The sequence below is a fragment of the Myotis lucifugus genome, unplaced genomic scaffold, assembly GCF_000147115.1.
Source record: "Myotis lucifugus unplaced genomic scaffold, Myoluc2.0 scaffold_485, whole genome shotgun sequence".
NCBI lineage: Eukaryota > Metazoa > Chordata > Mammalia > Chiroptera > Vespertilionidae > Myotis > Myotis lucifugus.
In genome coordinates, this window is record NW_005871533.1 from 556923 (window position 1) to 572295 (window position 15373).

The 15373-nt window shown below is 61.4% G+C and overlaps 2 protein-coding genes across 5 annotated transcripts in view; one reads left to right on the forward strand and one right to left on the reverse strand.

Moving 5' to 3' along the window:
• UNK (unkempt family zinc finger) overlaps nucleotides 1–9161 on the forward strand; it is a 24902-nt gene extending 15741 nt beyond the window's left edge. The window contains exons 8-16 of one of the 3 annotated variants that reach the window (XM_023744718.1): nucleotides 347–450; nucleotides 1081–1281; nucleotides 1746–1811; nucleotides 2238–2412; nucleotides 3478–3579; nucleotides 3722–3910; nucleotides 6206–6387; nucleotides 6906–7163; nucleotides 7837–9161. In XM_023744718.1, coding sequence (XP_023600486.1) covers nucleotides 347–450; nucleotides 1081–1281; nucleotides 1746–1811; nucleotides 2238–2412; nucleotides 3478–3579; nucleotides 3722–3910; nucleotides 6206–6387; nucleotides 6906–7163; nucleotides 7837–7992 — 1433 coding nt within the window. In that variant the 3' untranslated portion in view covers nucleotides 7993–9161. Of the gene's footprint in view, nucleotides 1–346; nucleotides 490–1080; nucleotides 1282–1745; nucleotides 1812–2237; nucleotides 2413–3477; nucleotides 3580–3721; nucleotides 3911–6205; nucleotides 6388–6905; nucleotides 7164–7836 lie in introns of all 3 variants that reach the window. The other 2 variants (XM_006103442.3, XM_006103440.3) reach the window with 2 other exon arrangements.
• The window catches only part of UNC13D (unc-13 homolog D), a 12383-nt gene continuing 1754 nt past the window's right edge, over nucleotides 4745–15373 (reverse strand). Inside the window, exons 5-12 of one of the 2 annotated variants that reach the window (XM_023744719.1) lie at nucleotides 15081–15160; nucleotides 13540–13645; nucleotides 13392–13463; nucleotides 12681–12764; nucleotides 12471–12591; nucleotides 12150–12273; nucleotides 11512–11708; nucleotides 4745–5537 (exon numbers count right to left, since the gene is read on the reverse strand). In XM_023744719.1, the coding sequence (XP_023600487.1) occupies nucleotides 5467–5537; nucleotides 11512–11708; nucleotides 12150–12273; nucleotides 12471–12591; nucleotides 12681–12764; nucleotides 13392–13463; nucleotides 13540–13645; nucleotides 15081–15160 (855 nt within the window). In that variant the 3' untranslated portion in view covers nucleotides 4745–5466. Of the gene's footprint in view, nucleotides 5538–10222; nucleotides 11050–11511; nucleotides 11709–12149; nucleotides 12274–12470; nucleotides 12592–12680; nucleotides 12765–13391; nucleotides 13464–13539; nucleotides 13646–15080; nucleotides 15161–15373 lie in introns of those variants that run through there. The other variant, XM_014445870.2, reaches the window with a different exon arrangement.

A 15373-nucleotide genomic window follows, 5' to 3' on the forward strand; every position in this document is an offset into this window, starting at 1 on the left:
GAGAGCAGGGCTGTCCCTCAAAATACCACGCTGCCCCCTTAGGTCCGATTCGTGGCTCAGGCTCTAGAGTCCTACAGTCGGGGCGCAAGTCCCCGCTCCTCAGTTCCCCAGTCCGTCACCTCGGTGGTCTTCCCGTGCCTCCCTGAGCCTCAGTTTCCTTGTCTATAAGATGGAGACTGTGGTCTTGTCTTCATTGTGAAGACTCGCCGTTAACACAACTGGCACCCGATATTGGTAGAGATCAGGTGAAGCCTTCCCTTTAGGTGCAGGGACGCAGGGTCCTGGGAAAGAGACCCAGGTGCGTGTCTGGCCCAGAGCCTGCCGACACCTGCCCCGTGTCTTGCAGAGCCGCCCCTCAGTGATGAGCTGCAGCCTTCCTCAGCTGTGTCCAGCCCCACGCAGCCGGGTCCCGTCCTGTACATGCCATCTGCTGCCGGAGACTCGGTGCCCGTGAGCCCCTCCAGCCCACATGCCCCTGACCTCAGCACTGTACGTGCCTGTCCAGGGGATGGGTGGGCACCTGCCTCTCATGTCCCTCACCCCTCTCAGCCTGGGCTTGGGGAGGAGGCCTTGGGCTTCTCCCCCCTTTTATTAATGTATATTTTTATTGATTTCAGAGAGGAAGGGAAAGGGAGAGAGAAATAGAAACATCAATGATGAGAGAGAATCATTGATTGGCTGCCTCCTGCACGCCCCCACTGGGGATCGCGCCCACATCCCAGGCATGTGCCCTGACCGGGAATCGAACCATGACCTCCTGGTTCAGAGGTTGACGCTCAACCACTGAGCCACGCCTGTCGGGCTGGGCTTCTTCCCTTTCTGCCCCAGGGTTATTTTCTCTGTCAAAAGTGGGTGGTGGGTGGGGCTTAGTGTCCCCAGAGCCTGCATTAGTCAGCCTGGGTAGTGCTGGTAGAGGGGACAAAGCCTTCTGTCACTGCCCCCCCCCCCCCCACACACACACACACAGTTCCCGCATGAGGTTCTGGGTCTCCTGGGTGGGCTGCTGCCCGTTGGCAGGTGGAGGGCAGGCCGTGCCCTGGCCTGCATTTTGCCCACCAGCCCGCTCCCTTCCTTCCGCAGCTCCTCTGTAGAAACAGCAGCCTGGGCAGCCCGTCTAACCTCTGCGGCTCCCCCCCGGGCTCCGTGAGGAAACCCCCAAACCTGGAGGGCATTGTCTTCCCTGGGGAGTCCGGCCTGGCCCCTGGCAGCTATAAGAAGGCTCCTGGCTTCGAGAGGGAAGACCAGGTGGGAGCCGAGTTCCTGAAAAATTTTAAATGCCAGGTAAGCGGTGAGGGGCAGCCCGGTGAGGTTAGCCTTCTGCTCCATGGAGCAGCATGACCGCAGCTAGGAAGCCCCTCCTCAGCCTCCAAGACTGAGCAGAGTGAGGAAGGCCGGCCCTTTTTACAGATGAGGATGGGAAGGCTAGAGAAGCTGAGCACCCCACCCGGTGTCACAGAACTTTAATGGGGGGGCCCACAGCCGGCCTTTGCCCTGCCCTGTGCTGCCTGATGGGGCCGCCCCTCACTGGGCTTCTCTGACGCTAGGAGAGGCACAGCCCCTTGGTTCCTGGGCGAGGGAAGGAGCAGGCATGGGAGGGAGAGCCGGGGGCATGCGCGTGCAGGGGGAGCCGGTGGCTGTCCCTGCAGCCTCAGTGAGCCATGGCAGGCGGGTGATGCTTGGAGGACTCCTGGGCTCAGAGGCCTCCACAGCAGCACATTCAGCTCCTGCTCTCTGACCTTCCTCAGGCCAAGTTAAAACCCCACTCCCTAGAGCCCAGGAGTCAAGAGCAGCCTCTGCTTCAGCCCAAACAGGTACCAAACTCTCAGCCCCCTTCTGGCACCTGCTGTGGCCAGGCCAGGCCCACAGCCCCAGGAGGCTACAGAGAGCGGGGGGCATGCTTTCCCCCCAAGTTGAGGGCAGGATTAAGGTGGGGCACCAGCCCCAATCCAGACAGGGTGGGTCAGGCCCTAAGCCCCTCACCTCCTAGTCACTCATCAGTCAGTCAAAAAATACTTACTGAGTGTCTACACTGCCAGGCACTGGACTCACTTCTCCCTTCCCCTATGCAAGAATGCAGGGGTGAGTGGCCCTGTAACCTCCAACCTTCCAACCAGGTGTTGAGTGGGTGGGGGCAACCAGAGTAGGGCTGATGCCCCATTTCCCTCTGCCCCACCCAGCGCCTGGCCGGGGCCTCCTGGGCGGGCATCTCATTGCCTCTCCTTACTCTCTCGTTGCAGGACATGCTGGGCATCCTCCCCGTGGGCAGCCCCCTGACCTCAAGCATCTCTTCTAGTATCACCTCCAGCCTGGCAGCTACTCCCCCCAGCCCCGCGGGCACCAGCAGCATCCCTGGCATGAATGCAAACGCTCTGCCCTTCTACCCCACCAGTGACACGGTAGAGTCGGTCATAGGTAATTTGGCCGTTTCTGTTGCCAAGTCCAGGCCTGGACCTGGACTCAGAGGCACGAGGTCTCTGCAGTGAGAGTCGGGCTTTAGACATCTGCCTGGGGTCGGAGGGCAGGCACTCTGGCCTTTGGGCTAAAGAGGAGATGGGCCCTGACCGGTGTGGCTCAGTGGATAGAGCATCGGCCTGCGGACTGAAGGGTCCCGGGTTCGATTCCGGTCAAAAGCATGTACCTGGGTTGCGGGCACATCCCCAGTAGGGAGTGTGCAGGAGGCGGCTGATTGATGTTTCTCTCTCATCGATGTTTCTAACTCTCTATCCCTCTCCCTTCCTCTCTGTAAAAAATCAATAAAATATATATTAAAAAAAAAGAGGAGATGGACCCAAGGTGTAGGGCCAGGGCCAGCCCTTGGAGCACAGCCGCCTCTTCCCTGGGCGAGTGTGGCCTCCTTCCACGACAGGTGTCCTGCCGCGCCCACTCCCTCACAGCGGGGTTTCCTTGTGCAGTGAACAGGCTGCACGGTGCCCTCGGGGTCCCTGGCCATCGAAGCTACGGCTCTTCCCCTTCAGCATCACTGATGGGCGCCACTGTGTGCCGGGCCCTAGTGTAGAGACGGGGGTTCCAGACCCGAAGACATCAAGGAGGGGCACTGCTCCACCCTCCTGGGCCAGTCAGCAGAGGGGAGAGCACATTTGTCGAGCACCTCCTATGCTTTAGCCACTGAAGGCCCAGAGACGAGCCTGCCCTCAGTAGCTCAGAGATGAGATGTGTGAACCCTAACATCAGGAGGCAGGAACCGACCCCCCCGGGGGGTCCAGGAAGGCTTCAGAAAGGAGACCATGGAGCTGGACTTGCTAGGCAGACAGCGTCGGGGCTCGTGTGACAGGAGCAGCCCAGCCCCAGGCAGAGGCTCAAGAGAGGACGGTCCAGTGGGACTGGAGCGTGAAGATGAGGCGGGGGCAGGAGATGAGGTGGTAAAGGGCAGGTGGGTTCAAGCGGCGAGGCCTGGCGCTTGGGGATTGCGTGCCCCGGGAGGCTGGGAGGCTCAGACCCTGATCACTCTGCTCCTAGAGTCTGCCCTGGATGACCTGGACCTCAACGAGTTTGGGGTGGCCGCCCTGGAGAAGACTTTCGATAGCAGCACCATGCCCCACCCGGGCAGCGTCACCATCGGTACTGGGCTGCGGTGGGCAGGGTGGCGGGAGGGCTCCGGGGGTCCGTCTGGCCCAGGGAGGGTGGATGGAGCAGTGCCCTACTTGGCATGGACCCACATGGCTTCCCTCCCTCACCTGGCCCCTCCCGGCCTCTCTTGCAGGCGGCAGCTTGCTGCAGAGCTCTGCGCCGGTGAACATCCCGGGCTCCTTGGGCAGTTCCGCCTCCTTCCACTCAGCATCCCCGTCCCCTCCCGTTAGCCTGTCTTCACATTTCCTGCAGCAGCCCCAGGGCCACCTGAGCCAGTCAGAAAACACATTTCTGGGGACCTCAGCATCACATGGATCTTTGGGTAAGAAGTGGCGCACGGAGACCTGGGCCAGGACCTGGGCTTTGGAAAGTGCCTGTGGCCTCTTTGTCCAGGACTGGAGACAGTGCAGAGGGGAGGTTAGAGCCGGGCTCTGGGCTGGGAGGTGTCAGGCTCCCGTCCCATGCCTCCCTTAGCTGTGTGATCCCGGACAGGTGCCGGTCTCTCGGCCTTAGTTTCTCCTGCTGTAAAATGGATATAGTGGCAGCACCCACCTCATACAGTGGTGGTGAGGCCTGAAGTGTTAGGCACAGGCCAGTGCGCACTGAGAAGCAGCTCAGAGCCGCCAGGGCCTGCTCTGCTCCTCATGTCAGTGTGGCGGTTCTGCCCAGGCGCCCGGGGCTCCGGAGGCAGGCTCACAGCCGCCGGTCACAGCGCCTGTCCCAGGAGGCCCAGGGAGAGGTCTGACCGGCTCAGGCCTGGCTCAGCGTGGCCTTCCTGGCGGGCAGAGGTACCAGGGAGACCCTGCTCCAGGCCCGAAGGCCTTTGGCTGGACTGGGGGTTCTGGAGGGCAGGGCCAGGCATAGTGGTTGGAGGTGCGTGCAGACCTGCGGCTCCGCTAGCTGCCATGTGTAGGAACGCGAATATTCACCAAGGTAACAGCCAAACCAGTGACAAGCAGAGACCAACCTGCTGCCTCTCCATAAACAGCAGCTGCTACTTCCCCACCCCCCACAGCTCCTCAAGCTCAGAAACCCCCTCCCCGGAGGGCGCTGGCACCTGTGCACCCGGCCCCGGGCTCTGACCGGGTTTGGGACCTTCCCTCATCTCACTGCAGAGGTCAGGGCGGCACAGTGATTTCCTAGCACCTTTTCCGCTTGTTTGTTTGTTTTATTTTTCAGTTAGTTTACTTTTGTGTACAGCATAGTGGCTGACAGGCAGACCCTTCACAAGGTGCCCCGTTTCCCGCCCGGCACCGGCGGGGATGACGGCCTCACTGACCACATGCCCGGCGCTGTGCTTGGCCTCCCCGAGCACCTGCAGTTAGAAGGTGTCTGTTCTGTGTTGACACTTCAGCCTCCTATTTGTCTGACTTGTCCCCTGTTCTGAAGGCCAGCAGCTCTGCACACTGGCCACACATCCCTTCCTTCCCCAGGCGGTCACTGAGCAGTTTCATAGGTACAGTGTGAGCTGCACTGTCCCTGCTGGCCTGGCGCCTGCCCTGGGGGAGGCAGGGGACAGACATGAGGTCATACTTAGAGCAGTTGTGTGGAGTCAGAGGACTTGGGCTGGGATTCAGAATAAGAGAGGAACCTCACCTAGAGGTCAAGAGGGCCCTCTGGGGAGAGGAAGTGTGGGAGGGGGAGGGTATAGGGGAGATGAATGGTGATGGAAAAAATTAAATAAATAAAAAAATTTTAAAAAGAGGGCCCTCTCTGAGGAGTGGCTGCTCTCCGAGAGAGCCAGTGCGCCGAGCGTGGGGCGAGGCGGGCAGCGCTTGCTGCTGGTGTGTGTCGGTGCAGTGATCTGGTCCCCGCCTCGGGCAGGCAGCTGGGCTCTGAGCCAGTTGACACGGCGGGGTCTCCACACAGGACACGCCGTCATGTTGCGGGTGCACTGGTGTTGCTTGGAGGACACTGTCTTAAATCCATTTGGTTCCAGAAAATCCTGGCTGGATTCGTGGGAAAGGAGGCAAGAAAGGAGTCCCTAGATTAATGGGGGCAGGATGAGGCCAGAGGTGGCTGTGGGTCCTGCTCTGGAGGCTAGGGCTGCCCCGAGGGCCCGGAGCAGGGCACACAGTGTCAGCCAGTGTCTGGGGGACAGGTGAGTGGGTGAGGAGCGTGAGTGGGCCGCCTGGCAGACTGGAAAGGAGGCCGTGGGAGTCAAGCAGCCTGTGTCCTGGCCTCCACTTCCTGCCATAAAGCGGGGGTGGCCGCGGGCTCTGGCTCTTCCTGCTCCGCAGCTCTGCTGTCATCTGAGGCCTGGCCTGTCTTTTCCCCTGACGCCCCTCCCGGCCCTCACCCCGGGCGCATGAAGGCTCCCTCCGTGTAGTCTGAAGTCACCACCACCAATGAGCACCTTACAGGCTGCTCTCCCTGCAGCGCGCCCCAGGGCCGAGTCACCCCATCCTGCAGATGAGGATGTTGAGACTCACAATTTAAGTGGCAGCTGATAAGTAGCAGGTGGCATCACAGTAGGTCTGACCCAACTGCAGCACCTACAGGTCCCCACCAGACTCTCCGGCCTGGCACTGGCAGAGCCTGGCACCGAGGCCCCGGGAGCCCTGGCAGGGCCGGGTGGGCCTCCAGAGCACTGAACTTCCTCCCCTCCCTGGGGCAGGTCTGAACGGCATGAACAGCAGCATCTGGGAGCACTTTGCCTCTGGAAGCTTCTCCCCGGGCACATCCCCTGCCTTCCTGTCAGGACCCGGGGCTGCCGAGCTGGCCCGGCTTCGGCAGGAGCTCGAGGAAGCGAACAGTACCATCAAGCAGTGGGAGGAGTCCTGGAAGCAGGCCAAGCAGGTACGGGCCCCCACGCCCACCCTCCCCAGGGCCTGGTGGCATCCAGCTTGTGTCCCTCACACAGGGCACGGGGGGTGGGAGGCCGGGGTCCCTGGAGGACAGAGCAGAAACTTGGTTTTGTTCTCCTTCCCCCGGCAGGAGCCTGGGTGGCTGGTGCCCCAGACCTGGAGCTCTGAGCTGTTCACGTGGTCTGGTCCCAGCACCACTTGGGCTCTCCTAAGAAGCCCTGACTCCAGGGCTCGCGTCCAGGTTCTAGGTTCTGAGATGGGCCCTCTGTCGAGGGGCAGCTGTTCCGGGCCCAGCCCCCTTCCCTGTCCACAGAGGGTCTCCTGCAGGTCCTGAACCTCCCTTCTCTGCAGGCAGCGTCAGCTTCCTCCCTGCCCCCTCCCCAGACAGCTGACCCAGCTCCCCAGCAGGCCCCGCAGCCACAGTGGCTCATACAGGCTCCCAGTGCTCCGCTCCCAGGGGACAGGGGGGCAGGGGCCACCGTGACCAGGTGCTGCGTGTTTGGCCCACAGGCTTGTGATGCCTGGAAGAAGGAGGCAGAGGAGGCTGGTGAGCGGGCCAGTGCGGCGGGCGCCGAGTGTGAGTTGGCCCAGGAGCAGCGGGACGCGTTGGAGGTGCAGGTGCAGAAGCTGCGGGAGGAGCTAGAGCGGCTACACTCAGGGCCCGACCCGCAGGCCCTGCCCGCCTTCTCCGACCTGGAGGCCCTCTCGCTCTCCACCCTCTACTCCCTCCAAAAGCAGCTGCGGGCCCGCCTAGAGCAAGTGGACAAGGTCAGCCCAGGAGGTCAGGGAACACTGGGTGGGGGTATCCGAGGCCACAGCCAGTGTTTGGACGCGGGTGGGTCCTCACTGCTCCGGGGACGCCATCCTGCTGGAGGGGAGCTAGGAAGGGAACGCCACTCACTGGGGAGGGAGGAAGCAGGAGGTGGGTCCGCGCCCACCCCAGCACTTTGAGGGCAGGCGCTGACCTAAGTCACACCCTGATGGCTTCTCTGAGCTCTGCACGAACCAGCAGACGTTCCAGAATGGGGAGGTCCCCAGGGCTACCCTGGCTGCATCCTGCGGCGCACAGGGCATGGGGGAGGCTGGGGGTCCTGGAGAACAGCAGACACTCACAGGTGGCCATGCCCCCTCAGGGCTGTCTGCCCTCTCCAGGCCCCGTTGTCCTCGTTTGGGGACCTAGGGTCACTGCAATATCAGTGCGAGGAAAAGCCCTCGGGATGGGGCCGCAGAGCAGCCTGGCCCTCCCTCCCCCGGGCTCCGACTCCCCCACTGAGCCCACAGCCAAAGCGGAAATTTGGAGTCTTGAGATGATGTGATCGGCCTGACCCTGACCCTGACCCTGACTTGTCAGCCAGGGCCTGCACACATGCCTCTTGAGCACTGTGCCTCAGTTTACTGACCCAAGGCCAGGCCAGTGACCACGATGTCCCTTTCCCCGCAGGCCGTGTTCCACATGCAGTCGGTGAAATGCCTTAAGTGTCAGGAGCAGAACCGAGCGGTGCTGCCGTGCCAACATGCCGTGCTGTGCGAGCTGTGTGCCGAGGGCAGCGAGTGCCCCGTCTGCCAGCCAGGCCGGGCCCACGCCCTCCAGTCGTGACCCTGCAGGCCCGGCCCCGGCCTGGCTCACATCTTCCCACCTAGGACTTTTTAAAGTATATATATATATATATATATGTATGTATGTATGTATGTATGTATATGTATATGATTATGTATATGTATACATCTCCGTGCGTGTGCAGGTATGCGTGGGCGAGCAGTGTGACAGTGTCTGTGTGTATATCTGTGTGTAGATATAGACACACACTTTAAAACAGACTTACCAAGCACTTTTTAAAAGAAGAAACTATTTTGCAGTCCTCCCCTGCCCACTCCCACCTCCCCCTCCCTCTTCTCTGCCGCCTTCCGGCAGGGAGTTCGTTTGTCTCTTTTATATGCAGGACTAACTATTTTTAACTTTTCCTGGGGCCTGAGCAGGGGAGGTGGGAAGCTAGAAGGGGCCGAGGGGAGAGGAGAGGCCTTCAGGGCAGGCCCTGGTCCCCCACCTCCTAGGCCAGGGCCAGGGGCTTGGAGGCCCAGGTAGACCTGCTTCTGGCTGTGAGGCCTGAGGGGAGTGCTGGGGTCCAGGCCAGCCTGGCTCCTGGGTTTACCAAATGCATATTTAGTTGGGGGCTGGCAGGCCCAAGTAGCCCCGCTCCCAACCCCAGGCCCTTGAAGCCCTCGAGGGTCAAGGCCTGGGAGTTGGACCCCTCAGGTTCCTGAGGCAGGGGGTCTGCCTCAGTCCTCCCCCGTCCCCAGAGCAGCCTCCCTGGCCCCAGGGCCACCCACCAGGCTGGCACTGCCCTCTCCGTCACCCCCTGCTGCCTTCAGCTGTCCCCCCTGATGGCTGCGGACTGAGGACCAGGGGGCTCAGGCCCTGCCCTCCCTCCGCCAGGAGGGGCTCCGAATGCATTCCTTGGTGCTCTCTGAGTGCAGCTGACGTCCTGCCGGTTCGGCCGGACGCCCGTGTGCATGTGTGTGCGTGCCTGTCCGATGTATAGTGTGTCTTAGCTTCCATTTTAAAATTGTTCTGTACAGACAGATGCAGCGGGTGGAGGGCGGAGTGGCGCAGGGCAGCCACCCGCTGCCGGCGCTGGGTGTCTGGGGTGGGAGCAAGAGCGCCGCAGGGCTCGGGCCCCAGCCCCCCTTGTGCTCAGCACGAAAGGGCTTTCAATGAATTAAGTGAAAACTTTCTTTTTTTACAAAAATGCAAAAATCAACAAAGCTCCAAACGAATCCACCATAAAATATGAACTTGCAATGGTAGCTTGTTTGCATGGGGCGAGGGCAGTTCGGCCCCAGCTGAGGGCCCCTGGACGAGGGGGTGGGCCAGCTCAGCTGTGCCTGCCAGGGCCCTGGCCCCCACCTGGGCTGGGAGCTCTGCCCCAGCTGAGGAAACAGCTTGTACCCCAGCTATTCCCCCCACCCCCCTCACCCCCCCCCCCAGCTGAGGCTGGGCGCCTGCAGAGGTCCAAGGGCTCCCAGGCCTCTGTGGTTGCTGTGGGGACCCTGAGCCCAGACAGAGACCTCCTGGCCCTACGACTCCTCTTTAGGGCTCGATGGACAGCTGCCACTGGTTTATTTGTTTCCCAAAGGACACAGGGCCCTAGTGGTTTCTCGGAGGAAACCAGGGCTTCTCATAAAAACATGAAGAGAAAGGCAGGCCCAGAGAAGATGTCCCGCCCTCCACCCTGCCCCCTGAGGGCCGAGTCCCAGCCTCTGAACCACTGCCTCCCTCCCCTGCTCTCAGCTGGCCTGGTAGGTGGGTGTGAGAAAACAGCTGAGGGGCTCCTCTCTGTGTGGCCTCAGAAGTTCAAAGCTGAAGAGGGCTGTGGAGCGATCTCAGACCTCCCACGACACCCTTGTGCAGGCTCACAGAGGGTAAGGGACTGACGAGGGTCATGCAGCTAGAATGACAACCGGGCCTCAGGCGCTGCCTCCCAGCACATAGGCCACTGCCCCGGCAGGGCTGGGACCCGCTCCTCTAAGCCCTGCTGTGCAGAGCAGCCGCTCAGCCCCGGGAGGCTCCCCGCTCCCGGTGCTCCCCCTGGAGTTCCCGGCCCCTGTGCGGGGCAGGACCACAGAAATGGGTGTGCCTGGTAGTGTTCTGTTCAAAGCTCTTGGCCCAAATATCAGTGATACCAGTTGCCCCACACTCGCTCCCTGCCTGTGACGTGGGGGAGAAGGGTGGGCCAAGCCCCGGGGTGGGGGCAGCCCAAGGTGTCCTGCAGGCTGGGCGGGGGTTTGTATGACCTGACACCCGGGCCCCACTGTAGGCCAACAGCATGTTTTCTAAGGACGATGGATTGCGATTTTTTTATTTTTGCTAAGAACATTTTTAGGTGGCCAGTACTGGCTCGGGGATGAGATGTCCTCAGTAGATATGGTTAGCCAAGCTGTCCCTTCTGCTTCCGCCCTCCGTGGCAGCCCCCCTGCCTGCCAGCTCTCTCCTGGCAGAGCCGGGTCCCTGGCTCCAGGCTTCGTAGCCTGGGTGTTGGCAGCCCCGTCAGGAGGGGACCTGGGCTCCTTCATTATGGCTACCAGCCCCCAGGGCAGTTTTGCCCACAGCCCTGGCCCCAATGAGTCTGAGTGGGGGTGCTGAAGAAGAGGCCCAAGGGAGCCTACCCCCCCACACCCAGTGGCTGGAATAGGTTTCCGGGGGGACAGATGGCTGAGCCCCTGCTTTGCCAGCACTTCCCAAAGGAGCAGGGGCAGGAGATGCACAGCCGCCTCCCCACCCCTGGTGCTGGGATTTGGCAGAGAATGCTGAGCCAAGGCTGAGGCGGGGGGGGGGGGGGGTAGTATAAATACTGCTGGTGGTGTCCCCAGCACCGTGGGCCCTGCTCTGGCAGGAGACCAGAGGGGTCTGCACTCGGCCTTCCAGCCTGGCAGAGCCCTTCTGAGTGTTAAGCCAGGCCGGAGGGCTGCACTGCGGTGGGGACAACCCAGACCTCCCAGGAAAGCCTGTCCCTACCAGGGGCCCAACCTCCACGCTATCTCCCAGGCTGTGGGGCATGCTGGGAGGCCTGCTTGGCTCGCTGCCGCCGCAGCTTCACAAACGCCTGGGCCTCACGATCCCCCTTCCTGCTCTCCAGCAGCCGCAGGACTGGGTCCCCTGTGAAGAGAGGCGTTTGGGGGTTAGGTTGGGGGGGGCAGTGCCTGGGTAGTGCAGGGGACAGCAGGCGACTGTTACCTTCTAATATGAGGACCTCAGGCTAGCTAACCTCTGTGCCTCAGTTTACTTGTCTATAAAATAGCAATAATAGTATCTGCCTCATTGGGTGGTGGTACGGATTGAAAAAGTTAATATATGTCAAGGAAGTAGAACTGGCCCATACGTGCACAAAGGTGACCTCCTGTTAGCAAGATGGGCCTCCCCAGGTAAATGTGGTGACCTTCCCCCACCAGAGTCACTACACTTGGCCTGGCGTCAGTTACGCTGGCTTCTTGATTGACCCAGAGGTCTCAGCAACATCAGCCACCACGCTGGCTCCAATGGCTTCCCCTCCGGGGGCCTCAGTCTGAGCCTTGACAGGCTGCCCCTCCCCTGCACCCCCAGCACTGGGCTCAGGCCTACCGTTGGGCGTGGGGTAGGTGAGGGGCAGGCGTGTCTGCGGCACCTCCCCGGGCTCCTCAGTCCCGTGCAGGCCGTGCACCGAGCGCAGAGGCAGGAAGGCCTCCCCTTCCAGGTCGTCGGCCCCCAGCGTGTCGTGGTCCAGCACCGTGAGCAGGAGGCACGCCCCGTCCTTCTGGCACGGCTCAGCAGGCACCAGGCTGGGTGGGGGGGCAGAGTTGGGCTCAGCTGCCCGCCCCACACACTGCCACTCCACCCACCCCCACTCATGGGCTCACCTCCTGGTCCTGGGGACAGGCCAGGACTGGGAGGAAGACGCCCAGATTGGGGGGAGGGAGGGATTGCAAAGGCCACATGGTCTGATGCTCTGACTGGGCCGATGCTTTAAACCAGGGGACGTCGCTGGTGTTGGGCAACAGAGGACTTCAGGTCAGGACCCTTCCCTGGAAGTGACACGGGGAGTCTCCCCCAGCAGCCTTGCCCCTCCCGGGGAGCAGGCTGGGGACTGATGCCAGCAAACCCTTGTCCCAGGTGCCCTTCCCACGGACCCAAACGAGGTCACCTCAGGGGAGCCCCTTGGGCCCAGTCAGCGGGAGCTGGTCCAGGGCTGGGTTAGCGCTGCGAGCGTGGGACCCACTCACAATTCAAAGGTCTCATCGAACAGCGGGTGAAGGTCCTTCTTGTGCTTTTGGGTCTCCCGGGGAGCCAGCTCGGGGAATTCGTGCCTGGGCTCCAAGGTCAGCTGGACAAAAGGGTCGCTGGAGCCTGGCAAGTGGCGGGGGTCGGGTGGTTACAATGGCCAAGGATATCCCAGCCCCCTGTCCAGCCTCCACTCTCTGCGGCTGTGCCCTGCTCGGCAGCACTGCCCCCTCCCGGTCATCCGGAGGAAGTGCACCCAGTGCTCCCGCTGGGCGAGCAGAGCCCCCGGGACCCGGCGTGGCCAGCGGGCAGCCTGCACTCACCGTTGGCGTCCAGGGGCAGCAGGTTGGAGGCGCTGAGCAGCTCCACGCGCAGCTTCTGCTCGGAGGCGCGGTAGGAAGCCTTGATGGTCACGGCCCCGAGCTCCTCGGTGGTGGTTTCGGCCTAGGGGCGGGGCACGTGCGCGTCAGCGGGGGCGGGGGCGGGGGCGGGCGGGGACGGGCCGGGGCGCCAGGTGGAGGGGCCTCCCTCACCTGCTGCTCCAGGCGGCTGCTGAAGTACCTCCTGATGAGCTCGCGGCTGGAGGCCGCCTGCAGCTCCAAGTCCCTCTGCAGGTCCTGTGAACGGGCCAGCCCAGAAGTCACCTGCACTGTCACCCTCCGCCTCGGCCCAGCGCTGCCCTCCGGGAGCTCGCAGCCCAGAGGGCGACGTTAATCTGACATGGAAAGCTCTGGGCGCCGGGACCGCTGGCCGGGACACACCCTCAGGATTGCCTGGCAGAGGGGCGAGCCACCCTAGCACCCCCTCCACATGCTCAGACCCTCACGCCTGGCTTAATGTTCTGCTGCTGCTGTTTCCTTTTTTTGGAAAATGAGGCCCACGGTTTTTTTGTTGTTTTGTTAATCCTCACCCCAGGAGATTTTCCCATTGATTTTTAGAGAGAGTGGAAGAAAGGGAGAGACAGAGAGGGGGAAACATCCATGTGAGAGAGACACATCGATTGGTTGCCTCCTGCACGCACCGTGACCCAGGTCCAGGGATTGCAACCGAGGTACATGCCCTTGACCGGAATCGAACCCGGGATCCTTCAGTCTGAGGCTCTACCCACTGAGCCACACCAGCCAGAGCTAAACGGGCCCACGTTTTCATTTGGTGCTAGGTACTGTGGTTATGTAGCTCTCCTGGACACAGGTGAGCACAGGAGGGCCGCCTCCCCCCACCCCAGACCCACGAAAGGCCCGTACCTTGAAGGTGGCCGTGTGCAGAGCCTCGGGCGGCAGACCACAGCCCTCGGCATAGAAGCAGATCTCCAGGTTCTAGAGGATGAGCAGACACATCAGAGGTGACCCCGCGCACACCAACAGGGATATCATTGCGTCACTGGATTCTTACCTGCAGCGCAATCTTCAGCCTCCTAGAGGCCAGGGGGCAGCTCCGCTGGGCGGTGGCCACCTCCACCAGCACCGTGAGCGTGTGGGTCCAGAGCAGGGTCAAAAGGCTGGGTGAGGGGCCGCGGGATGCCAGACACAGGACAGAAAGACGAAGAGGGGGAAGCAGAGATGCTTTTGAGAAAGGACCTCATGGGACCCAGGCCCATCCACAGCTCCTCCTCACCTCACCCCCCACCTGCTTCACAGGTGACACTGGGGCCAGGGCCCTGGCAGGGAGCTAGGGAGTGAGGGCTGGCCTCCTGAGGGCAGGGGGCGGGCAGTTGGGCCAGTCCTACCCAGCATGTCTCCCAACCTCGTGCAGAAGCCTCCTCAGGATTATCAACCCCCAACAAACAAGGGGCGGGGAGGCTGCTCCCCATGACTGATCGTGGATCAAGATGGCAGTGGCCAAAACGAATAGGATTTCAGCCCGCCGCATGGAGAAGCATCTGCTAGCGGTTGGGAGGAAAAGGTAGTAGCCAAGCCACAGGCCCAATAACCACCTGAAATAGCTGAACTCTCACGTGTCAAAGTGGAGCCAGGCGGTTAAGTACGAAAACGTGCAGTGGAGAGTGAGGAGGTCTACATTCCAAGTAGCTAACTTGGTCACACACTCGTGCACCAAACACTTCTAAGGGCTTTTGAGACAGTGGAGAGTAAAGCTCCTATCTTGGTGGAGATTAAATTCCGTTTTAGGTGAAAATCAAAGCTCAAAACTGGCATTCTATGGCTTAAGAAATAAAGAAGGTGGGCTTCTGGCCTAGCTGGTTTGGCTTAGTGGATAGAGCATCAGCCTGCAGACTGAAGGATCCCAGGTTCAATTCTGGTCAGGGCACATGCCTGGGTTGCAGGCTCAATCCCCAGTGGGGGCATGCAGGGGGCAGCCTATCAATGATTCTTTCTCATCATTGATGTTTCTCTCTCTCCCTTCCTCTCTGAAATCAATAACAGCATATATATATATATTTTTTAAAAAGTGTGCTCTTGCGCCCCCCAGCCCCCATCACTAGGAGTGGAGCAGGGGGCAGGGCCTGCAACCGCCTGGAGGATCTGGCACCATCACCATCATCACTGACCCCTTCCTTTGTACAGGCTCTGCTCTCAGCACTTCAGTGACTCATTTAGTCCTTAATAGAGGCCAGAACTACGATCATCTACACAGAAGACTATACAGTAATCCACTCAAGAGCATCCTCCAGCAGCGGCGAAGCTGAAGGCTGAATCCAGCTTGTCCAGACCCCACGCCCTTGACCTCATCCCCCACTGCCCCTGAATCATGGGAGAGGAATGCCAGCTGCCCATGACATTAAGGGGGGCAGTCTGCCAGGCCGGATGGCCCGGGGCTCATGGAGAAAGGACATCAGGAAGTGAGCTCCCTGTCCCTAGAGCAAGCACTAAAGCAGAGGCTGGTGGCCTCCTCCCCTGGGAACGATGCGGAGGCAGGAAAGGGGGGCAGGTGGGGCAGGGGTGAGTGTGGGCGCCGGGGGCAGCGCTGCTGCGGACCTGCTGAAGTTCTCCTGCACCAGGTTGGTGTTCATGTAGCAGAGCTCCACCTCCAGGAACTTCATCAGGGGCAGGATGGCCTGCGGAGAGGGGCGGGCAGCACGTCCAGCTCGGCCCATCCTGGTCCCACCCGGCCCCTGCCCGCCTTGCTGCTCCTCCCCCAGAAATGCTCTTGCTCCTTCCCTTGTTTCCTGCAGGTCTTGACTCGGCCGGCACCCACTGAGTAAGGCCTTCCCAGGCCTCTCTCTGAAAACACAAGCCTTCGACACGTCCCACTTCTTCTGTGTTTCATT